Consider the following 26614-nt stretch of genomic DNA (forward strand, 5'->3'; position numbering starts at 1 on the left):
CCTTGCTGTGGTAATTTTTTAGGATCGACCAAAGATGGCTGTGGTTTTTTGGTCAGACTCGGAGTTGTTTGGGTCGTTGAGGCCGACATGCATGGTGATTTGTTGGCTAACCTATATGCTGTAGTGATAGATGTAACCAATTTTCTAATCTCATGATGGAGATTCTTCTTGTCTTTTATAAACTCGGCTAACTCTTCGATCTTGATGCCGAGCCTCTCCATTGGTGACTGTTAGCCTGTAACGGTCGGTACAAAGTTGATTCTTCCGCGGTAGGTTTGATTAGTGACAGGAACAGAAGGTCCTCCACTTTTCGGAGGAATGTTGCTCAGCTGTTCGTTCTCTGTCATCTGGGCTGATTTCGTACTCCTTGTAACCTTGCTAGCACGGAGGCTAGATAGAAGGAGGACGCTCGCCATGTGTTGCAAGCGCCCGAGAATTGGAGGATACATCATTTTCCGTATTCTCTCACTAGAGCGCATCAGTGTTGCTAATGTCAGGTTTTTTGAATTTTCCCCCGCGGAATGCAGTGATTCCATTTATATGTTAATCGATAAAAGAATTTTAAATTAACAAAAGAACGCATCAAGTGTACTACAATAAACTATCGTAATAAATAATGATTTTGAATCTAGCAGGTATTAATTAATTTTTTGTGATTAAAGAAAATACATGAATAATTGAAAATAATAAATTTAAAAAAAATGCACATTTAGAAAATCTAAAAAACTATCAGTGTATTTTTTTATGATTTATTATTTTTAATTATTTACCTTTTTCTTTAATTACAAAAAATTTAATTAATGCCTGGTAGATTCATGGTGATGATAAATAAATATTTATCAATGAATAATCAACAATAAATAAAAATAGGTCAATAATAATACTAAAATTCTAAATAAAATATTACATCTCATTTTATTCAGCCATAGTTAAGGAAAAGTAGAATATTGAAAAGAAAAATAATTCAATTTATATTGAGAAATAATTTATTAGTTTTATAATTGGAATTTTACAAGACTAGAAACAGTAAACACTTATTCTTTTAAGACATAAATCCAGTAAAAAAATTAAAGTTATAGTTGTTATATATAATAAAGATTATTATTATTTAAGACAATTTGCAATTTTTGCGATGTTTTTTTGTCATGTTTTTTCGCTCATTTAGAGTCCGATTAATTAGATTAACTAGAAAATTTCCGCGCATCACTATAAAATTATTTAAAATCTTAGCCATAAGTTTTTTTTTATGAGTATCACAGCCTAAAATAGGTAAATACTTAGCTTTAGCTACTCTCTCTAAAATTTTATGCATGGTATTTATATTCACTGTTTTAGTACCGACAACAGTTAGAACGATTTTCTCGAGTTTTCTTATTACTTTAAAAAGATCATCACTAGGAAATGTCAATTCACCATTGCTCATTAATTCTATGACTTCGTCACGTTGAGAAGGATTATCCGAGCGTAAGGTTTCGATGCAGTCACAACACGGGGATAATCGTTGAACTTTTCGCGCCATATATCCAGCGATGTAAGCTACTACATCATCACTTGTGGAAACAACATCATAATCATGATGATAATGTGGATCATCACGAAAATCGGGATCTTCTTCTTCTTCATCTTGACTACGATCAGTGTTCTCTTGGCACTCATCTAAAGAGTTACCATTAGAATTTTCCATGTCCAATAAATCATTAAACGGGTCGTAATAATCCTGATGTGAATGTTCATTTTCATCAACATCACAATCACTGTCTTCATCTAAAATACTTTCAAATGGTTTTCTAACAAAAGAACAACCATTGTCCACAGCTTCTTCATCACTATCTTCGTCAAGCACACTCTCGAAAGGTGTTTTAGCAACAGAAACCTTTTGAAGGGCAGTATTACCATTGATATCTCCGGGAAATGAAGCTTCGTTGTTAACAATCCCATTTTCAATTACAGCATCAATATCTGCAAGCCTATTTTTTTTCAACGTATTTGCAGCAGCAAAAGATTCTTTTGTCTGCATCAAAGATTGAAGAAGCTCGCCAGCAGTAACGTTGGACCCTTTCGGTGGGGTGACCAATGAGTAGGAACATAATAGACGAAAAACTTGCCCGAAAAGAATGGTATCAGGGTGGTCATTGCACCGACAAACACTTCGCATTATGCCAAAGAATTTCTGAAAAAGATTAAAAGTTGAAATATTAAAATATTCACAAAATAGTAAATTATTTTCATCTTTGCTTCAATACATACTTCTAATTGGTCCTGGTTTGGGCGTGACATCATTAAATAATCAAAGTTGCACTCTCTTTGCAGAAATTCACTCAACTCAAGAGTCGATTGCAACGTAATTTTTAATCCATTTAGTGTACTGAGAGTAATGGCAAAGAAAAATTTTTCATTTTCGTCACTTTCATTATTCTCTTTTTGTTTCTTCTTCTTTCTCTTATTCTTTTTATTAAGTTCTTTCTCCTCATTTGCTTTAGCTTCCCAAATTTTTAAATAACTTAAAAAGTCAGTTATTGCCTAGCAAAAATAAATATTTTTATTATTTTATTTGTTAATCTTTTTGTGGTAACAGTTATAAAAAACGAAGAACAGAGAGTATTTTAGTTATAGTTATAATAAAAGTATTAAAATTTGGTGGAAATCAGGATAAATGGTAAACGTAGGTCTTAGTTAAAGTAAGTCCCAAGAGTTTTTAAATGAGTAAATTTAAGTTAGTTCGATTCGCCCATCGCACTGAGTATTGTTTTATAATTGTAATTGAAGAAATAAATTTTCGAGCCCAATTATGAAGTGAACATTAATAGGAGAAATATCACAGTTAGTTTGAAATGTTTTTGAACTATTTAACTTTTTCTACTTACATAAACTTGATGTATTGTTTCAGTTTTCATTCCAATATTTAAGTACACAAATATTAAATTTTTAATGTTGATAATGAGTCTCCATCTAAAAATTGCAATTTTCCCCAATAAATCCACAGATTCGGTAGAATCTGGCGCCAAGTTCCGTTCAAATCTGCTGTAAACGGAGCGCCAGACTACCGACTGTGTTTACTGTAAGCAGAACGGTATTTTGAGGTTGCAAAATTTTATTTAATTCTACGGTACTTTTTATTCCTAAATTGTATATTATAACAGTAATTAATACTTTATTTGACTGTTATTAATTAATTATATTCACTTATAACAATTAATCTACTTGAAATTATTAAATTTAATCCGCACAAACTATAGCAACGCAAAAATTTCGATCCTGACTTTTTTTCGATGAGCAAAGTGATCTGCCACAGACTAAATAATTCGAGAATGCATAGTAATCCTTCATTAGATGGGAAACTACAGTTAAAAAAAGATATTTCACAGCTTGCATCTACACCCGCCAGGGTGCGCTGGAATTATTTTTACATAAACTGTAGTTTCAAGGGGATAGTTTGCTATAAAAAATGCAGCCAACGCGAGATTTAAGTTGGTAACAATTGTAAATTTTTATTATAATTACAAAAAATACTAAAATCCGAACAAAAACAGTTTCACTGTAAAAAAATCGCGCCAAGTCCACGTTCATAAGACTATTAAGAAAAAAAAATTTGTTTTTTTCTTTACAAAAATATATAAAATAAAAAAATTAAAAAATCCAAGTAACCGATATGATTGTTTATGATTTTCGGAAATTAAAAAAAATTGTGTTATAGAATAGAATTAGGGGGGGAGGGAATATTGTAGCCGACATTGAGCCAAGCACTCAGTCCTATTGGACCATTGTACTCAGCCCTTCTAGGTTGGTTACGTTATATAGCTTGGAGATTGGCCAGGCCTGTCTGCTTCAAGAAGTGAAGCAACTGTCCCACGCCAATCTCCTGTATATCAATAGACTCTCCATCGCAGAATCCTAGTATGTCCTTTCGGGCTGTTGTCAGTTTTCTGCAATGGAGGATTAGATGTAGAGGAGTTTCCTCCTCCGATAGGCATCTGGGGCACATCGAGTGATCTGAGATGCCTAGGCGTCTCAGATGCCTGCCGGTTAGCCAGTGTCCTGTGATATACCCGACAGTTAGCCTTAGCAGCTTCTTGTCGAGCCCTATCAAGGACAAGCCTAATGTCTTGGAGGGTCCTTTAAAAAGTGCCCTCGTATGCATCATGCCTTTTGCCTCTGCCCACACTTCCTGAAACTTGTCATTAGTCCATAGGGAAGCGTGTTGCTTTATGAGACTAAAAGACACCGCTATGCTGATTACTGGTTCAGGGTCTCTTTTACGAGCTCCCGCTTTCGCCAGCTCATTTGCTTTGTCATTTCCTGCGTTCCCGCTATGGCCCGGTACCCACAGTAGTTTGACTTTGTTATACTCTGCTAATTCATTTAGGGAGTCTATGCATTTTCGCACTAGTCTCGAGGACACTTCAGTTTGTTCTAGTGCCCTGAGCGCAGCGCAACTATCGCTGCAGATGTACACGTGCTTGTTCCTGTGGTTGAGCTTAGAAATGTGCTCTACACAGGCCCAGATCGCGTATACCTCTGTCTGGAAAACCGAAGCAGTGTCCCCTAGCCGCAGAGAGATTTCTGTTTTCGGTCCACTGCTATAAATTCCAGCTCCTGCCCCTTTGTCCGTTTTTGAGCCGTCCGTATACCAGACTAGCCCTATGGGGGACAGGATGCTCTTGTTTTCCTCGTCCCATTCCTGCCTACTTGGGATAAGGACCTTGTATTGACGTCTGAAGTGGTAGCTTCGAGGGCTCATGTCTCCTCCTTGGGTTAGGAATCTGTCGAGTCCCCTGTCCCTTAGGATTGTGTTATAAATTTAAAAATTAAGAAAAAAATTTTGGAACGTACTTGGTGTGCGTCATTGTGTATTTCAATTTTTTTAAAGTCCTAGTAAATAGATTTTACGAATTTTATTAAAAGTAAAATATTTTGCAACCGCGCACACTAAATACGTTCCAAATTTTTTTTTTAATTTTTAAATTTATAACACATTTTTTTTTTAATTTCCGAAAATCATAAACAATCATATCGGTTACTTGGATTTTTTAATTTTTTTATTTTATATATTTTTGTAAAGAAAAAAACAAATTTTTTTTTCTTAATAGTCTTATGAACGTGGACTTGGCGCGATTTTTTTACAGTGAAACTGTTTTTGTTCGGATTCTATTTTACGATGATTGGCTGATTATTTTATTTTCTGTCTCTAAAGAAAGAACTTGACATCGAAAATGTTTTTCCGACATCGCAAATTCCGACAGGTGAAATTCATAATTCTTCAAAATACTCTTAAAAATTGCATAAAAATATAAATAATTGAAAGTTTGGGCACGATAAACTGAATTTTTTGAAGAATGACAAATTAATGAATTCTCAGTGTATCTGAGGAAGAACTCGATCTCGGAAATTTTATTCCGACATCGAAAATTTCGACAGATGAGGTTTGTAATTTTTAAACGAAATCTTATAAATTTCATAAAACTATAAATAATAGAGATTTTGGCTACGATAAATTCCATTCTGCAAAGATTGGATAATTAATACACTTTTTGTCGCTAACGAAAAAACTTGACATCGAAATAGTATATTACAGCCCACGACCGGAATATTGGATTTCTTGGAGTATGGGACATCATATCACATACGCCAGGGTATCCAACATTCTGGTCATAGATTGTATACTATTTTTCTTGCTCTCCAGCCAAAAGTACACAACCCCGTGGAAGGGATTTTGCAAAACCGAGGCGAAGCCGAGGCTTTGCTTATCGGGGCGGGCATAAAAAAAAAAGTTTGGAAAATCCACAAGTGCACGCCTCATAACGCTCATTCATTTAAAATAAAAAATAAATTTTGTAATTGATTAAAAAAAATAAAGTTATAAAATAAAAAAATAAATAAAATAAAAAATAAAGTACATCTAAAATGGGGTGACATCCGGACGTCCAAGTAAAATTATTTTCAAAATGTTTTTTTTTTTTCAAAATAGCTCAAAAAATGATTTTAGAAAATAAAAGATGGTTCTATTTAAGTTTAATTTAAGTTTTTCCTCTGTGTACATATACTTATATCATTGTATAAGTGTAATATGGTTATAATAGAGGCATTTAAAGATCACAAAATTGCTTGACCTTGACGAGTCGAGTATAAAGCACGGTAACCGGGCTCTACATCGGCGGACAAAGTATCCTTGAGACAAAAAATCCACCGGATAAAATATCCATGGATAAAAAATCTGTAGACAAAATATTCTTAAGTTCAATAATATTTTTAATTTTATAATATTATTTTTAATATTAAAAATATGTTAAATTGACCCTCTATTATTTATTAAAAATCTGTTAATGTTGAAAAAGCACACCCCAAAAACCATGTTAAAAGGGTGCATACGATTACGTACATTTCAGTTGGTCTGAACAAACCTAAAGCACAACCTTACGTGCTTCGCGCTATGAGGCATGCAATGAAAATTAATCAATTAAAAAAAAATGAGTTATTTTGAAATTTACTAACAAATGCCCGTATAAAAAAAATCATCTTAAAATTGTCGTTTGTTTAAGATCTTGAACGTGACACAAACTAAGATTATTTTAAGACTCTTTTAAGACGCCAAAAAAAAAAATTCCGAGAGCAGATTTTTGAAAATTTGTTTTTCGAATTTGTTGTGAAAATTAATTTTTAGACATTTTTTAGACGATTTTACGACTTTCTTACCGCATTATTTTTGAGTAAGATGTTTTTAAATTGAATTTAAAATTGTTAAAAAATTATTATCTGATAATTTTAACTTTTTGAAGACGTTCCATTTTAATGTTCCAAGGCTCTGTCGCTGTTAGCCCATCTGAAAATAGTCTAAATTTTTTTTTTTTAAATTTTTTTAACACTAATTTAAAATAATTTTAAGACAATTTAAAGACGCTTCATAATAATTTTTCGCAGCTGTGACTGTGGTATCATCTTAAAATAGCCTAAAAATTTTTTATTTATTATTTTAATTTTTTAAGACTATTTTAAGATTTTTTCAAGACGATTTTAAGATTTTTTTAAGACTATTTTAAAATTTAAGTCTTAAAATAATTTTTAAATAGTCTTAAAAAAATTTTACAGTGACAGAGCTCTGAAACATAATTATGGAGCGTCTTTAAATTGTCTTTGAAAAATCTTAAAATAGTCTTAAAAAAATCTTAAAATAGTCTTAATAAATCATAGAAAAAAATATTAAAAAATTTTTAGGCTATTTTCAGAGGACATCACAGTGACAGCTCTGAAAAATTATTATGGAGTGTCTTTAAATTGTCTTAAAATTATCTAAAATTAGTCTTAAAAAAATTTTTTTTTTTCAATTTTAGACTATTTTAAGATGGGTTAACAGCGACAGAGCCCCGGAACATTAAAATGGAACGTCTTAAAAAAGTCTTTAAATTGTCAGATAATAATTTTTTAACAATTTCAAATTCAATTTAAAAACATCTTACTTAAATATATTGCGGTTAGAAAGTCGTAAAATCGTCTAAAAATTAATTTTCACAACAAATTCGAAAACCAAATTTTCGAAAGTCTGCTCTTGGAATTTTTTTTTTTGGCGTCTTAAAAGAGTCTTCAAATAGTCTTAGTTTGTGTCACCTTTAAGATCTTAAACAAACGACAATTTTAAGACAATTTTGAGACGATTTTTTATTACACGGGTGCTCTGATTAAGAGTGATAACATGCACAAAACTTGTCACAAATATTTAAACTCGTTTTAATAACGAGATTTATTTTTTTAATTTGATTAAAAATTAGATTTTAATTAGTAATTGACGGCTAAGAAAGATCAAAATTAAATTATTAAAAGTTTCTAGAGTACATAGATTGTTTTATAAACATTGCTTTATATTAAATAGCTTTAGCTGTCAAAATATAAAAGAAAGCAAATAAAATCTACCAAACTTTTATATTTTGTTTTTTAAACCATTCACATAAATTTATATTTATTCAATTCAATGAATGAGTTACAACTAACTATATTAATGATTGCAAGTAATAACGTATAATGATGTCGAAAAAAAATTTCGACGTCGAATACGGGGATCTGGTACTCAGAACCAAATGTGTTGGTTACTTCTTTGGCAGAGCTGATCCGGACTAGAGTATAGGAAAAAAGTCGTTTCTATTAATTTATATTTATTCAAATGAATTTATAAATTACAGTCAACTACTATTAATAATGCGAGTCAGAAATAATATTGACGTCGGAAAAAGATTTCTGACGTCGAAATCAGAGATCCGATACTTAGAACCAAATGTGTTGGTTCAATCTTTGGCAGAGTTAAATTTGACTTGAGTATACAAAAAAATTCTTTGGTTATAATTTATATTCATTTAATTCAATTTAATTAATAAATTATAGCCAACTATTATTAATAATTGCAAGTCATAAATAATACTGACTTTGAAAAAAAAAAAATCAGACACTCAAAAAAGACTGTGTCGATTAAATTTTTTGCAGAGCTGATCTTGACTTCAGTGTACGGAAACAGTCTTTTTTGGTAATTTATATTCAGTCAATTTACTAGATAAATTATAGCCAACTATTATTAATAGTTGCAAGTTATAAAAAGTTTGGAAAATCCAAAAGTGCATGCCTCATAATCTCATTTTCACAATAAAATTGATTAAAACAAAATATAAAATGTAAAATAATAAAAAGCAGAACACTCTGTTAGGGTTTAGTGCCGCTATAACTGTAAGGTGAGAAAGAAAAATACTATAATAAAATTTATAGATAGGTATACAAAAAAATCCACAGTCATATATTATTTTTTTATAAATAATAATTTAACGACAGTGAATTGAATGCTCATATTAATTAAGAAAATCCTTCGTGTGTAACTTGAGATAATAAAAAAAAACATTATTCCGGTACGATAATTTTTTGGACCAATTTCTCTGCCACATACACCCATCCATACACGGACGTCCAGAAAAAATTATGTTAAATGTTATTATTTACTATGTTAAACAAAAAAATTATTATTGAAATATATTTTATGCGCCTGATAAATTATTCGACTTGATATAAGTGTAATCATATTAACCTATAAGTGCGATATAAATAACAAAAATCAATTTCAGTTTCGAGAAAACTGCTTTTTTTGAAATGTCGAGAGTAGAGCACAATCTCAACGCCTCGCTTATAAGGCGTGCAATAATACTGACATCGGAAAACGATTTCCGACATCGGAAACAGGGATCTAATGCTAAGAATCAAACGTGTGGGTTCAATCTTTGGCAAAGTCGATTTTGACCTAACAAGGGGAGGATACGACCTTGGGGAAACCGATTTTGATAATCTTTGACGTAGTGGTAGTACACTATGTGGGTATACTACCTCTGAAATACTAAAGTGCAATACTCAAAAATGGCTGAGAAAAACGCACTCAAAGTTTACCCAGCACTATAATATATTAATAGGTAAATAATTGATACATTAAATTATTCTTTAATAAAAAATTTTTCAATTTTAAACTTCATTTCTATAAATTATCTGCGGTGGTACAAACAAATAATAAGTCGAAAATTAAATGGAAAATTATACATTTTTTTAATTAATTAAAGCAATATTTTATAATTACGTATTATGAGATATTATTACATGATCCTGAGTGATACTTATGATAAAAACATTCAAAACAAATAGTTTTTCTACACCAAGAACAACAAATAAATGCTGCTTTTTTACAATGACACGGTATTTTTAAACGGTCTAATGAGAAACACCCATCATTGACATTAGTAAAAAAATTTCTTGTGTCACAAAGCCCGCTGGCGAACCAGGCATATTCCATCATGTCTCGAAATATTGGCGCTGACAATTGGTGATGAATAATCGAATGAATTTTTATGCAATCCTCTTGGGAATGAATTTCATAATTCTTGTCTAGAAGTTCAGCGGTACTTTGCAATCGTTTGATAAAATTTTTCACTTGTCTATAGAAATAGACATCACATGGTTGAACTAACGGAGTACATTTTGGAGGTATAACTTTAAATGTGCATGTAGGCATTTTTTATCATCCTGAAATATTTCATCATATAATTCTGGCTTCACTTGTCCTGTCCACGAGTCAATAATTAAAAGAAATTTATTTTTTTGAACATATGGCATTAAACATTTCTCTAGAAAATTTTTATAGAGAGTAGTTGTCAGTTTTCCTGATTTTGATGATGTGACAATAACATTTTTGTATTTTTTTAAATATTCTTCTACGTTCTTCTTTATTCTTGGCCCAAAATCACCTGTAGGCTCTTGCAAACAAATAAAAACATGTGGTAGTAATTTTCCAGATAATGTTATGCTATATTGTGCAGTATATGAGTGTGACACCTTGGTCATGTCTTGTACTTTTGCAAACACTGTTTTGCTTCCTTTTTCCGTCAGTGTCCTATTAAACATTGATTGGTATTGACATCCTGAAAATATGAATTTTAAAAAATCTAATGATTAACTTCGATTAAATTTAATAATGGAATAAAAAATAATTAGTTTACCGTTAAAAAATTTATATACCTGTTTGATCTGTATTAATAACAAAGTCACTATCGAAGTTAGATATCAATTGTTTTGTTTGAATGCGAAACATTTCTGCAGAGGCGATAATTTCTGGTATGGTGTGAACTTCTTTGTCTGTTACAAATTTTGTAATTTTGCGTTGACGAATGTTGTGTCTTTGTTTAAATTTTTAACTTCCCGCTAAAAATCTCAGATTTTCAAAAATCGGGAAGTTATTGTTTTCACCCCGTTTTACAAAAATCGAGTTTTCATCAAATCTCGAGGTTTGAAGGTCACAGGAAGCTTTCCTGACTATTTTTACGATGATGTCCGTACGTCTGTATGTGTGTGTGTGTGTGTGTGTGTGTGTGTGTGTGTGTGTTTTTTTTCTCTTAGGGGGGGGAATCCCTTTACGGATTCCAGGCATAGTTGTTTGGCCTGGATATGTGGCGACTCGACGCAGTGTCATACTAAAACTCGACCCTAACGCCCCTACCCACTAAACCCTAAACCCCTTTTCTTCTTTCCTCTAATCCCTCATGGAAACCGCCGTCAGGCATTACTTCGTGAGGGGAGAATCCAGCTACCGCTATTCCTTCTGGTGGCTAAGGTGTTATTTTTCCTTCCTTCTAGTTTCTGTCATTTGCTCTTTTTCTTTCAATGGAACGCAGCTCTGTAAGCACTTCTGTGGCAAAAGTGCTTGTAGCGTTCCAAGCAGTTTGATTCGACAACATTGTATCTACTATTGTCTCTGGTTGGATTCTCCAGTTCAGGATCCTCTCTAACTCCTCACGCTGAGGATCGAAACGTGGACACACAAAGAAAACGTGCCTTGCGTCCTCAATAACCCCTGGACAAGACGGGCACTCCGGAGAATCGTCGTGCTTAAAGCGGTGCAGATACTCTCGAAAGCACCCATGTCCTGACAATATCTGCGTTAGGTAATAGTTGACTTCACCATGGTTTCGGCTCAGCCAAACGTCGATCTTTGGTATGAGGCGGTGTGTCCATCTTCCTTTTGCTGCGGCGTCCCACTCAAGTTGCCATCGCGAGATGCTGTGCTGCCGTTCTTCTGTTCTTAGTTCTTCAGCGCTCAGTGTAGTTGACCTCTTTCGATGGTAAAGGGCCCGTCTTTCTTTAGCTAAGACTCTAAGCGGCAGAGTTCCAGAAATGACGCACACTGCTTCCTCTGATATTGTTCGGAAGGCGCTGGCTACTCTTAGCGCGCTCAGTCGGTAAACCGGACATGCTTTCCTCCATGATTCTTGGGTCTCAAGTGCGTCGGACCAAATGGATATACCATACGTGAGGACCGATGTAACTACTGATGATAGCAATAACCTCCTTGTCTGCTTCGGGCCACCGATGTTGGGCATCAATCGTACTAGGTTAGCCACTACTGCTGATGCTTTGGCGGTCACGTGTTCAACTTGTTGTTTGAAGTTAAGTCGGGAATCGAGCATCACTCCCAGATATCGAATGAATGGTTGGGATGTGATTTCTTGGTCTCCGACGTTTAAATTGATCGTTTCCACCACTTTTCTGCTAGTGATAAGTACAGCCTCGGTCTTCTGTTTAGCCAGTTGTAGGTTTACTGTGTCCATCCACTGGTTAATTCGCTCAAAGGTGATCGTGAACATATGATTTATCTCATCAATATGCTTGGCGACGATTACTACGGCTACGTCGTCCGCGTACGCTACCAGTTTGACATTTCTTGGTAGTTTCAGTCTCAGCAATCCGTTGTACATGATATTCCAGAGAAGTGGACCGAGAACAGAACCATGCGGGACGCCTCCATGTGTGTGTGTGTGTGTGTGTATGTGTGTGAGTGTGTGGATGTGTGTGTGTGTGTGTGTGTGTATGTAAACCTCTTGTAACTTTTGAACGACTTGACCGATTTTATCGCGGTTGATGGCATTCGAAAGGGCTTCACTAAACTTAGATTTTCTGAAAATTTGAACCGATTCGGACCGGTAGATTTCGAGAAAATCCAAAAAAAGTGAAAAAAAAAAGTTGTTTTTTTTTAATTTTTTTTTAAATATCTCCGAATTGGCTGAACCGATCGGTCTCAAAATCTAATCAGCTCTTAACCTTAAAAATCCCCATCGATCGCCACCAAAAACGTTAGAATCGGTTGATGCGTTCGTGAGATATCGTTGTCGAAAAAAATCGAAAAAAGTGTTTTTTTGTAATAACTTCGAAATTCATGGCTCGATCGATTTAAAGTTGAAAATTTTTTATGGAGCTTCAAAAACTGCGTCGATTGCCGCCAACCGCGTGAAAATCGGTTCATTCATTCAAAAGTTATAGCAGTTTGAAAATTGAATAAATCGTGTTTTATCAAATTTTGATAAGACTTTTGAGCTCGAAGAGCTCAAAAGCTTAAAACAGCTACTCAGGCTCAAATTACTATACCTAAGCTACACTCAAAAGCATAGGTAAGCAATCTCTTTGAGCTCGGAGAGCTCAAAATAACCCATCAATTGTATTTTTGAGCTCGAAGAGCTCAAAAACGTCATTGGTGTAATTTTAAGCGCCTAAATATGGAATTAGCGAGAAGTTCCAGGGATGGCCTTCAGGGTCAACCGTTTTCCTAATTTTTTTACCCATGGGTCGGACGCTGTAAATTGAAGATTAGGAAACTGTCTGGCTGCAGCTAAAGCCCATTGCTGCAAATTTCGTGTAGTCACTTGTTGATAATTTTGTCTTGCCTCGACGAAGCGGTCATACGTCCAAGAATCAATCACATGATATTTATCAAATTTAGTTCCACCATGTTCAACATCTTTTTCCCATACTTTCAAATGATCCTTTCTCTTCAAATGACTACATCCATTTTTTTGTAATGTCTCTAGTTTCCATGAAGGGTGAGCTTTTGCTATGTTTAAAACTTTAATTTTATATTCCAGAGGAATATAATCCATCATTTTTTGTTTTTTTTTTTCATTTGGAACATAGTCATCAACTGAATTATCTTCTACTGCTTCAAAATTTCCGTCTGGGCATTCTTCTTGAGCATGAATCAATTCTTGATCGCTTACGAACTTCTTTTTATTTAACATATCTAACGTATTATCATATAATTCTCTACCAATCAACATAGCATCTTCAGATAGAGTGTCAGAAGATGTTTTTGCAATTAAATCACTTTCAAGAAGTAAACCATCATAATACACTACTCCATCTTTTAGCCGTTGCTTCGATAAATCACTATCTAAGGATGTATCAGGAGTGTTTTCATCTCCATGAGAAGAACTGGCTTCGCTTGATGACATTTTATAAATTATAAAACAATTTTTAAAGTAAATTTCACTGCACAAATACGTCTGTTCGTGTCGAAATTCAGAAACTAACTGCTATAGTCAAGCTTCTGAAAAAGTGGTGGGACTAACATAGGTTCAAGGACAACAACATGACTATTCTTCCGGTGGGCCAACAGAGCTCGAATCGATGTACAGTTTACAATAACTCGAGGACAAGAATTATTGTACCCTCATACCATATTCGACCCCTCTTATTGTCTGGCGCAGGTATATATTTTTCAGTTAAACTTATAATGAATATGAGAGTTATAAGAATTATTCATGAATTACAAATATCTCATGATATACACCGTAGATAATTTATAGAAATGAAGTTGAAAATAAAAAAATATTTTATTAAAGAATAATTTAATGTATCAATTATTTACCTATTAATATATTATAGTGCTGAGTAAACTTTGAGTGCGTTTTTCTCAGCCATTTTTGAGTATTGCACTTTAGTATTTCAGAGATAGTATACCCACATGGTGTACTATCACTGCGTCAAAGATTATCCAAATCCGTTTTCCCAAGGTCGTATCCTCCCCTTGTAAGTATATATACAGAAAAATTCTTTTTTAAAAATTTGTATTAATTCAATTCAATTAATAAATTATAGGCAAGTATTGTTGATAATTGCAAGTAATAAATAATACTGACTTCGAAAAAAAAAATCAGACACTCAAAAAAGACTGTGTTGGTTCAATCTTTGGCAGAGTTGAATTTCACTTGAATATACAAAAAAATTATTTTGTTATAATTTATATTGATTCAATTCAATTAATTAATTATTGCCAACCATTATTAATAATTGCGAGTCATAAATAATACTGACATCGGAAGAAGATTTTCGACGTCGGAAACAGAGATCTGATACTTAGAACCAAATGTGTTGGTTCAATCTTAAGCAGAGTTGATTTTGACTTCAGTATAGGAAAAAGTTCTTTTTTAATAATTTATATTCATTCAATTCAATTAATTAATTAAAGCAGACCATTATTAATAATTGCGAGTCATAAATAATACTGACGTCGAAAAAGATTTCCGACATCGAAAGCAGGGATCTGATAGTTGCAAGTTATAAATAATACTGACATCGGAAAACGATTTCCGACATCGGAAACAGGGATCTGATGCTCAGAATCAAACGTGTGGGTTCAATCTTTGCCAAAGTCGATTTTGACCTAAGTATATATACGGAAAAATTCTTTTTTAAAAATTTATATTCATTCAATTCAATTAATAAATTATAGGCAAATATTATTAATAATTGCACGAAGTAAATATTACTGACATCGAAAAAAAAAATCAGACACTCAAAAAAGACTGTGTTTGTTCAATCTTTGACAGAGTTGAATTTGACTTGAATATACAAAAAAATCCTTTTTTTGTAATTTATAATCATTTAATTCAATTAATTAATAATTGCCAACCATTATTAATAATTCCGAGTCATAAATAATACTGACATCGGAAAAAGATTTTCGACGTCGGAAACAGAGATCTGATACTTAGAACCAAATGTGTTGGTTCAATCTTTAGTAAAGTTGATTTTGACTTGGGTATAGTGAAAAACTTAGTTAAATAATTTCCTTTTTGACAATTTAAATCAATAAATTATTGCCAACTATTATGAATAATTGCGAGTCATGAATAATATTGACGTCGGAAAAAGATTTTCGACGTCGGAATCAGAGATTGATACTTAGAACCAAATGTGATGTTTTAATCTCTGGTAGAGTTGATTTTGACTTGAGTATAGGAAAAAATTCTTTTTTAATAATTTATATTCATTCAATTCAATTAATTAATTATAGCAAACCATTATTAATAATTGCGAGTCATAAATATTAATGACTTCGAAAAAGATTTACGACATCGAAAGCAGGGATCGGATAGTTGTAAGTTATAAATCATACTCACATCGGAATTCGATTTCCGATATCGGAAACAGGGATCTGATGCTCAGAATCAAATGTGTTGGTTCAATCTTTGGCAAAGTTGATTTTGACCTAAGTATATATATGGAAAAATTCTTTTTCAATAATTTATATTCATTCAATTCAATTAATTAAAGCAGACCATTATTAATAATTCCGAGTCATAAATAATACTGACGTCGGAAAAAGATTTTCGACGTCGGAATCAGAGATTGATACTTAGAACCAAATGTGATGGTTTAATCTCTGGTAGAGTTGATTTTGACTTGAGTATATTGAAAAACTTTATTAAACAATTTCTCTTTTTTCAATTTGAACTCATAAATCATTGCTAACTAGTATCAATTATTTCAAGTCATAAATAATATTGATGTCGGAAAAAGATTTTTCACTTCGGAAACAGTTATCAGATACTCAGAACAGAGACTGTTGGTTCAATCTTTCGCAGAGTTGATTCTGTCTTGAGTATACGGAAACATTCTTATCAAATAATTCATATTTTAACAATTCGACGATTTTTATGCTACGTAAGTGTTAAGAATGTCGGAATTACAATTCCGACGTCGGTTTAGTGCACATTTCGACTAGTCGGAACTTAAATTTCGATGTCGGACGCATCCATTAGGGTTGTAATCAGACTTGGTTTTATAAGATTGATTCTGTAATTTATGTCTTACTTTTCGACAAGCTACACGACGAAAACCATTCATTTGCTTTTTGTACTCTTCATGAGACAATGGCACACAAGTGCAATCCGAAGAACATCTATAATTTCATAACAAAAAAACTGAAATTTAAAGTAAATTCCCTAACAATAAAATAACTAAAGTCATAACTCTTACTTTTCTGTATCAAATCCAGTTCCGTCACATAACGTATATTTCTCCAATTCTCTTAAAAAATTCCAGAAATCGGATATATTTGAAAAAAATTTGTTCAAGTCAATCAACTTATCAGTTTTAATGTTGGTCAGCTAAGAAAACATTTTATAAATAGATTATTAGAAAAAATACATATACGGAAATTTCTTACCCAGACTTTAAAGTTTTGATTAATTTTAACGCGAAACTTCAATTTCATAGAAACTTTGTCTATATAACATAAGACAAGTTTCTTAGAGTCTAGCAAATCGGTTGTCCAGCTCCAATTTTCAGGTAAAGCATTAAACTTTAATGCATTTACAATTGTTTGAAGTGAAAACTCTTCAATATTTACTTCCGAAATAGGTAATTCATATGCCTGTAATTAAAGTAATATCATTTTAAAATTACCAAATCTGTTTTGATAAATTTATAGTAGTTATAAAATAAAAAATTGATATATGCAATAGGGTGGGCCAAAAAAATCGACTATTTTTTTTTTAACTTTATACTCTGAAAAAAAGGTTGGTAGACAACTAAGAAAAATTCTCTCCAAGTTTGAGCTCTTAATTTTAATAGGAAAGTCCTCCGTCCCTTAGTTATTTATTTTTTTCTTATGATTACAGAGAAAATTTATATCTCGGTATTTACTATTTTGAAAAAAAAAGTCTCGTCTCATACATTTGTAGGAAATTGAATGTCCTACAAAAAAGGCTTTTTACAATTTTTTGGCTAACCTCACCGTTCAAAAGTTGTTGAAGGTTGAAGTTTGATTATTTCCAGACAAATTCCTTTCTTTTTATGAATTTTGTAACTCGTTAAAAAAAAATTATTATGATATGCGCACCTCGCCATTTCATAAGAAATTTACTGCTCTACCAAAATGGTCTCTTATGATTAGTTGCTTAAATTAACCGTTTTAAAGATATTCATCGTCAAACTTCAATGCACACTAATTTTAACAGTTTTTGATTAATAATTGGAACAATTTCAATTTAATTTATGAGTTTTGAGAAAATTCGTGCAAACTTGAGTTTCTATGAACGAAGAAATGTTTTAAACTTTATTTCAAGTTTTTTTTTTCAGTCCTAAGCATGTTTGGGTACAATGGAACAAAAATTTATTGCATTTTTTCTAATTTATTTTGAAAAAATATTTTCAATTTGTTTTCAAAAAGTTTTTAGGTAGATTTCGTAGAAATCTATCTAATGCATTGGCCCTTGTGTCGGAATTCACACGGAATTTTGTCATTTTATCTCTTATTTAGTTGAATAAGGCTCAAAATTAGCATTGGTTCAAAAGTTTATATATTTATGTACACACACACACACTCACACACACACACACACACACACACACACACACACACACACACACACACACACACACACACACACACACACACACACACACACGGAGGGAAGCGTTGTTCGCGTCTGTAGGTTCTGCTTTTACACCCTACACGTGCTCTCCGGGTAGTGCCAAATGAACAACACCAAACAACGATATGGAAATGTTAGAAGATTTTCAAACATCGTTTACAGTACAGAGGATGGATACCTCAGTGCCGGCGAGGGAAGGCGTGCAAACGGGCCTAAACTCGTCGTTACCAAGCGACCGTTTGAACAGTGGAGTAGACCCCATGGCTCTGCTGTCTAGCAATGCTAGCAAGGTTACAGGGAGTACGAAATCAGCCCAGATGGCAGAGAACAGACAGCTGAGCAACATTCCTTCAAAAAGTGGAGGACCTTTTGCTCCTGCCACTAATCAAACCCACCGAAGAAGAATGAACTCTCTACCGACCGTCACCGGCCAACAGTCACCAATGGAGAGGCTCGGCAACAAGATTGATGAGTTAGCCGACTTCATAAAAGACAAAAGGAATCTCCACCATGAGATCGGAAAATTGGTTTCGTCTATTAGTACGGCATATAGGCTGGCCAACAAATCACCAACGAAGTCGGCGTCAACGACTCAAACATCTCCGAGTCTGAACAAAAAATCACAGCCACCTCTGACTACTCCTAAGAAACTACCACAGCAAGGAGATGGCAACAAGAAGAGGCCGCTGTCCACGCCCAGCCCTTCCTCAGATATTGACAAGCCAGCACAGAAAAAGACAGCCTGGGATGATACCTGGACCAAAGCGACTCGGCAAAACAAGAAAAAGAAAGAACCGGAGCCAGTGACTCAAGCTGCTACAGCCCAAGACCAGCCAAACAGCGGTGGCTCCAAGAAACCAAGGAGGAAGAAGACAAGAACTAAAGCTGTCCTAGTCCAACCAGCTGAAGGGCGAACATACGCCGATCTCCTGAAGGAAATCAAGGCCAAGGTAAGCCCTGTCGAGACGGGCGTAGACATAAGGTCTATTAAAAAGACAAAACACGGAGGCATTCTTCTTGAAATGGCTCGAAAGATCGAAGATAGCAAGGCATTCACCGATGCAGTAAGGGCAGCCACTGCAAACATCGGCACAGTCAAGACGCTAACACCAACAACAACGATCGAGATCCTCGACTTAGATGAAATCTCTACCGAGAGCGAAGTCTGTGAAGCACTCAAACGTGAATTCACTGACAACCTGGAGGTCAAACGGGTAAATTTGACAAAACCCACACCACGAGGTAATCGGGCAGCCTTCTGTGTACTAGACGAGTCCAGTGCGATTAAGGCCCTTGACAAGGCCCATATAATGATCGGTAGGGTGAACTGTCGTATACGCCCAGTTGCAAAAGTAACCCGCTGTTTTGAATGTCTTAGTTTTGGACACCAAACACGACAGTGTGCGGGACCAAACAGAAGCAGGTGCTACTACAAGTGTGGCGGAGAAAACCACAAGGCCGTAAACTGCACGGAGAAGCCAAAATGCTTCTTTTGTGCTCCGGACAAAGATGCCCAGGATGGTCTATGCCATATTTCTGGCACTGGAGCTTGCAGGGCATTCTGCACAGCACTTGCAGAAGCTAAAAGAGGGCAGAAATGACACGCATACTACAAGGCAACCTGAATAGGTGCGCCTTGGCGCAAAACCTGCTGTGCCAGCGTGTCTTTGAAGATAAAATCGACGTCTGCTTTATCTGCGAGCAATATCTAAACATCGAAGGTAAAACATGGTTCACAGACGAAACTGGCACGGCAGCAATTTGGATTGTGAACACAAAGAACGTTACCGTCAACAACAGCGGAAGTGGAACAGGTTTTGTCTGGATTCAAACCCTCACAATCTACTTCATGTTCGTCTATCTCTCACCTAACGACGAGATTAGTGTGTTCCGACAGAAACTGGCAAATATAGAAGATGCGGTCACTAAGTTCAACGGCGAAGTCATCGTAGCCGGAGACTTCATCGCTAAATCGGCCGAGTGGGGCGCTGCTTTCTCCGACACCAGAGGAAACGAGGTCGCTGACGTCGTGGCTAGACTCGACCTCATAGTGCTGAACACCGGGAGCACCACGACCTTTAGAAGACCAGGGTACCAAGAATCCATCCTCGACATCTCATTGGCGACTCCAAGGACTGCCAACATGATTGAAGACTGGACAGTATCCGAAGAATACAGTGGCAGTGATCACCAGTTTGTGACATTCAGCGTTGGATTGGCATTTGCTCCGGTTTCACAACGCGACGTTTCTAAGCGGAAGTGGAATGCCAAAAGGCTTGATCCAGAGGCATTGCAAGCTTCACTCGCACGAAGCTGGTCTATCCTCCAGAACAACCTGACACCGGATACCTGCAGCGAGACGGAAAAGGCAGTGCTAAACACGATGAAGGAAATTACTGCCGCATGTGACGCCTCTATGCCGCGGCTGAAAAATAGGAGTTTCCACAGGCCGGCGTACTGGTGGTCAGCAGACATAGCAGAACTTCGCAAAATATGCCATCAGCTACGTCGCCGAGCAACGAGAGCTACGAAACGCTCCCCAAGCCAGGACTTGTATTCAAAAGAGTACAAGCAGGCCAAAAAGACGCTAAACCGAGCCATTAAAGCAAGTAAAGCGAAACTGTGGAAAGAGATCTGCAACGATCTCGACAATGACCTCTGGGGTAAAGCCTACTAAATTGTCGCCAAACGACTTGGAAAGGCTTCACCAGAGGCGCCGAAGTCTCCTGCCTTGATGGAGAGCATTGTAACGGAGCTTTTCCCCAAACACCCACCGCGGGAGAAGAAACACTAGGAAGAAGCACTAAGAACAGCGAAGTAACACCCTTCACAACTAAGGAATTACAAGACGCGGCCAAGTCACTCAAAACAGGAAAGGCAACTGGACCTTATGGCATCCCGGCATCGGTGATCAAAACTGTAGCCCTGGAATACCCAGACATACTCCTGAACACCTACAACGCATACTTGGCAACTGGCACGTTTCCTGTGGTCTGGAAACCAAAGTACAGACCACTCTGTATGCTGGACATTGCTGGAAAACTGCTCGAGAAGCTCATACAAGGGAGACTTCGCAACGACATAGACCGTGCTGGAGGTTTTGCCGCAAACCAACACGGCTTCCGGAAAGGACGTTCAACAGTCGGCGCGATCCAGAAAGTCGTAGTGACAGCGAGAAAAGCATGGACTGGTAGCCTCAAAGCCCGCAAGGTGTGTCTTGTCCTCACGCTAGACATTAGAAATGCCTTTAACAGCGCAAATTGGAGAGATATGTTGGACGCCCTGGAGCACAGATTTGACGTGGAGCCGGAGAATCTGGCACTAGTCGACAACTACCTTGACGAGAGAAAGCTGATAGCAGAAACCACGGAAGGTTCACAAGAATACGCCATAACGGCTGGCGTGCCGCAAGGCTCAATAATGGGGCCCGATCTATGGAACGCGGACTACGACGAGCTTCTGGAAATCCCGTTGCCAAAGCAAGTGGAGCTAACGGGCTTTGCAGACGACGTCGCGGCCACGATAATAGTAGACAGCGTAGAGGAGGCCGAACTACTCGTTCGGGAAACCATTGATGCTGTCGAGACTTGGCTCGATAAACACCACCTGAAACTCGCAAAACACAAAACCGAGATGGTCGTTCTGACTCGCCAAAAATGGTTCCCAAAACCATTTGCTGTGGACATGGGAGGAATAACGCTAACGTCAACAAGGGCCCTGCGCTATCTGGGGGTAATGATAGACGAGAAACTATCTTTCCGCGAACACCTCGATAGTGCATGCCAGAAAGCCAGCAAGACGGTGTCTAGCCTAGCAAGAATTATGACGAATACTATGGGACCAAGAACCAAAAAGAGGAGAGCCCTTCTGGAAGCAGTCCATTCGGTACTGCTTTATGGAGCGGAAATATGGGCAGATATAATAAAGCAGAAAACCTATCGGCGGAAAATGGCAGCAGTGCAGCGGCGAGGCGCTCTCAGAGTTGCCTGCGCCTACCGCACGGTTTCCGAAGCGGCTGTATTGGTTATTGCGGGAGCTGCGCCCATCGACCTATGAGCGTTCGAGAGAGCAAGACTCTACGACGCTAAAATCGGTGGCGAAAACATGAAAGAGGCAAGAACGAGGATAAAAACGGAAACGCAGCAAGAGTGGCAGGACCGATGGACGTCGGGAGAGACAGGCAGATGGACAGCGCGACTGATCCCAAACATCAACGTCTGGCTTTCTCGGAAGCACGGGGACACGGACTTCTTTCTGACCCAGCTACTGACGGGACATGGGCAGTTCAATGCCTATCTATTCAAGATGGGTTTGCACAGCACACCAACGTGCAAATACTGTCCAGACAAAATTGACAACGCCGAGCACACGTTTTTCGAGTGTGATCGATGGAAGGACGATAGAATCGGTACCGAAGAAACAATGGGCACCGCGCTCTCTCCTGAGAGCTTGGTAACCTGCATGATCAAAAAAGAAGAAAACTGAACAGCTGTAGTAGCCTACGCGCAGCGTCTCTTGAAAGAAAAAATCGCAGAAAGGGATTAGAAACCAGTAATAACAAGAAGTAGGTGTACTGAGGCACAACATGGACTGGATTGAAGTAATGCTAACGCGGTCCTGATCCAGTCTTCCCTGTAACATCTATAGGGAAACGAGAGAGGAGGATGTTTAGTCGGTATTGTTACAAAATAATATTTTCTTCTGAGTCCGACATACCCAGGCACCAACACCTAGTCCTGGCAACAACACCAAGTCCTGGCATACGTAAACGTATTTTACCTCCTCTATAAAAAAAAAAAAAAAAAAAAAAAAACACACACACACACACACAGACATAGTGACAACATCGCGTGGGTAGTCAGGGAAGCTTCCTGTAACCTTAAAACGTCGAGATCTGATGAAAGCTCGATTTTTGCAAAACGGGGTAAAACCAATAACTTCCTGATTTTCGAAAATCTAAGATTTTCTTAGCGGGAAGTTAAAAAACTTTTTAAAAACAAATTGAAAATATTTTTTTCTTCTAGATCGATACTTTTTATATTCAATTCGTCACAAAAACATTATTTACTCGAAATTTAATAAATCACAGGGTTTAAATTGGAAAAAATGCAATAATTTTTTGTCCCACTGTACCCAAACCTGCTTAGGACTGAAAAAAAAAACAGGAAATAAATTTTAAAACATTTCTCCGTTTCATAGAAACTCAAGTTTGCACGAATTTTCTCAAAACTCATAAATTAAATTGAAATTGTTCGAATTATTAATCAAAAACTATTAAAATTAGTGTGCATTGAAGTTTGACGATGAATATCTTCAAAACGGTTAATTTAAGCAACTAATCATAGGAGACCATTTTTGTAGAGCAGTAAATTTCTTATGAAACGGCGAGGTGTGCATATCATAATAATTTTTTTTAATGAATTACAAAATTCATAAAAAAAAAGGAATTTGTCTGAAAATAATCAAACTTTAACCTTCAATAACTTTTGAACGGTGAGGTTAACAAAAAAATTGTAAGAGGCCTTTTTTGTAGGACATTCAATTTCCTACAAATATATGAGACGAGATTTTTTTTTCAAAATAGTAAATACTGAGATATAAATTTTCTCTGTAATCATAAGAAAAAAATAAATAACTGAGGGACAGTGGACTTTCTTATTAAAATTAAGAGCTCATACTTGGAAAGAATTTTTTTGAGGTGTCTACCAACCTATTTTTAAGAGTATAAAGTTAAAAAAAAATAGTCGATTTTTTTGGCCCACCCTAATATGCAACTAGTAGTACTCAGAGTGCATCAGTAACCAGTCGAATAAAACATTCAAAATTTTTATTTCTCTTACCGGTTCTTCGTTCTCGTGATTAATTTCTTCAGAGCTTATTCTTGAATTAAAGTTTTCAAGACGATCATAGTTACTGTTACAATCTTCATCAATTTGCAATTCACTATCTTGATGCGAACAATTTTCATTTATATAAACGATATTATTATTCACTCGCAACCGGTTCAGTACTCGGACTATTGGGACTATTAACATCTTTAGTATTTCTACTCTTAATTTTTTAGGGTTCAAAGTTGGAATAGCAGCTTGTTTGAGTGCATATCTTTTCCTCACTAACTCTTCAATGATACCATTGGCCGTTTTTATCTTATCACTTTTTATAATGTCCTCTTCATTGAAGTGTAATTCACAAACATAATTTTTTTTGGGAACCAATTTTTGATTCAGTTCAGACTTCCATAATTCCAACAGATCAGGGTGCTTTATAAAAACAAAAAATCAACATTAGTATTTAAATTAATTTTAACCTAATTTGTTGATGTACATAAAAATCCACTTGTTCAATTTGTGGTATTTTAAACGGATATATTTATGACACTGAAGTTGACAGATATTAAAAATTTTTTGAGAATTTTATAGCAATTAAATTATGATAAAAAAATTTTAATTAAAAAGTTCCACATGTGAAAATTAATAAAAATTACAAGTGAAAAATTTTAGAAGCATTTTTTTATTGTAATTAATTTATTAAAAAAATTTTTTTAATTAACAGCTGACGGCTAACTTCATTATTATATATATTTTTCGAAATAAAAAAAAAAACAAGTTAAGAATTTCTTAAGCTAATTAATAGAAAATTATAATTATCTGCTTATATTTATATCATTTTGTTACGTAGTTAAAATATTTTAATTAATAATTAATTTATTGTATATCACAAAACTTAGGTTTCCTGTGGCACAGTAAATAATGATGGATTTTTCGTACCCAATTTGCTATGTTTATTACGATCACTTACACTGCCACTTGTGCAACCATTCACTACACAACGATTCACCATTTTTTGATGATAATTACAACATTTAATTATTTTACAACTATTAAACTTTCAAAACTTATTTATTGTGATGCCAATAAACAATAACAAGTAGACGCCATTTGCCGGACATTAGCGAACGCAGCGTCGCCTTAGCGGCATATTTACGAAAATGATGTATCCTCAGTTTATTGGACCCACTACTGCGGAAAACCCAGTAGCGAGCGTCCTCCTTCTATCTAGCCTCCGTGCTTGCTAGCATTGATAGACAGCAGAGCCATGGGGTCTACTCCGCTGTTTAAACGGTCGCTTGATAACGACGAGTTCAGGCTCGTTCGCACGCCTTCCCTCGCCGGCACTGAGGTATCCCCCTTCTGCACCGTAGACGATGTTTGAAATTGATCTGGCATTTTTATATCATCTTTTTCTAGGTTTTGGTCCATCCCGAGTATTCTATTTCCTCGGTACCCAACGCATCTGGCGTGCAGATATGCCGGGCATTCCCCTATCCGCCACCTGGGGAGGCGCCCGATGCGGGACCCAGCAAGCCCGACACGAGTGTGTGTGTGTGTGTGTGTGTGTGTGTGTATGTAAACCTCTCATAACTTTTGAACGGCTTGACCGATTTGATCGCGGTTGGTGCCATCCGAAAGGGCTTGACTGAACTTAGATTTTGAAAATATTTTGGAATGATTCGGACCAGTAGATTTTGAGAAATCGCAAAAAAACTACAAAAAAAAATTTTTTTTAATGTTGTTTTTTTGGAATAACTTTCAAACGGCTCTACCGATCAATTCCGAAAACTAATCAGCTCTTAACATAAAAAAACCACGTCGATCTCTGCCAGTCCGGTCAAAATCGGTTGATTCATTCGTAAGTTATCGTTGACGAAAGAAAATCGAAAAAACTGTTTTTTCGGAATTACTTCGAAATTTTTTGTTCTATCAATGTAAACTTGACGATTCGTCATGACGCTCAAAAAACTGCGTTGAACGCTACCAATCGTGTAAAAATCGGTTCATTCATTCAAAAGTTATTGCGATTTGAAAATTCAAAAAATAGTGTTTCATCAAACTTCTATCAAACTTTTGAGCTCGAATAAAAAATGCAATAATTTTTTGTTCCAATGCACCCAAACGTGCTTAGGACTAAAAAAAAATCTATAAATAAAGTTTAAAATATTTCTCCGTTCATAGAAACTCAAGTTCGTACGAATTTCTTCAAAACTCATAAATTAAATTGAAATAGCTCGGATTATTAATCAAAAACTGTTAAAATTAGTGTGCTTCGAAGTTTGACAATTAATATCTTTTAAACGGTTGATTTAAGCAACTAATCATAAGAGACCATTTTTGTAGAGCAATAAATTTCCTATGAAATGGTGAGGTGCGCATATCATAATAATTTTTCGTTAATGAATTAGAAAATTCATAAGAAAAAAGAAATCTGTCCGAAGATAATCAAACTTCAACCTTCAACAACTTTTGAACGGTGAGGTTGACAAAAAAATTGTCAGAGACCTTTTTTGTAGGAAATTTAATTTTCTACAAATATATGAGTAGAGATTTTTTTTTCAAATAGTTAATACCGAGATATAAATTTTCTCTCTTATAATAAGAAAAAAATAAAAAATTGAGGGACGGAAGACTTTCCTATTATAATTAAAAGCTCATACTTGGAGAGAATTTTTTTGAGGTGTCAACCAACCTATTTTTCAGAGTATAAAGTTAACAAAAAAATAGTCGATTTTTTTGGCCCACCCTAATACAAAAGCTATTTTTTCGAGCTCGGAAAGCTCAAAA

The 26614-nt window shown here is 35.4% G+C and overlaps 3 protein-coding genes across 7 annotated transcripts in view; 1 reads left to right on the forward strand and 2 right to left on the reverse strand.

The window, feature by feature from the left end:
- The window catches only part of LOC123262022 (synapsin-like), a 118861-nt gene that overhangs the window by 32200 nt on the left and 60047 nt on the right, over window positions 1-26614 (forward strand). The window lies entirely within an intron of this gene.
- On the reverse strand, window positions 964-2909 carry LOC123262016. Its single transcript, XM_044723989.1, has 3 exons — window positions 2865-2909; window positions 2248-2520; window positions 964-2170 (listed from the first exon to the last, which is right to left on the reverse strand). Exons 1-3 carry the CDS (start codon window positions 2892-2894, stop codon window positions 1109-1111), a joined length of 1365 nt encoding a protein of 454 aa, XP_044579924.1. The 5' UTR covers window positions 2895-2909; the 3' UTR covers window positions 964-1108.
- LOC123262021 lies at window positions 16104-25089 on the reverse strand. The gene is made up of 5 exons (XM_044723994.1): window positions 24729-25089; window positions 23837-24256; window positions 16787-16993; window positions 16597-16727; window positions 16104-16519 (listed from the first exon to the last, which is right to left on the reverse strand). Exons 1-5 carry the CDS (start codon window positions 24834-24836, stop codon window positions 16339-16341), a joined length of 1047 nt encoding a protein of 348 aa, XP_044579929.1. The 5' UTR covers window positions 24837-25089; the 3' UTR covers window positions 16104-16338.

Source organism: Cotesia glomerata, linkage group LG3, assembly GCF_020080835.1.
Source record: "Cotesia glomerata isolate CgM1 linkage group LG3, MPM_Cglom_v2.3, whole genome shotgun sequence".
Lineage (NCBI taxonomy): Eukaryota > Metazoa > Arthropoda > Insecta > Hymenoptera > Braconidae > Cotesia > Cotesia glomerata.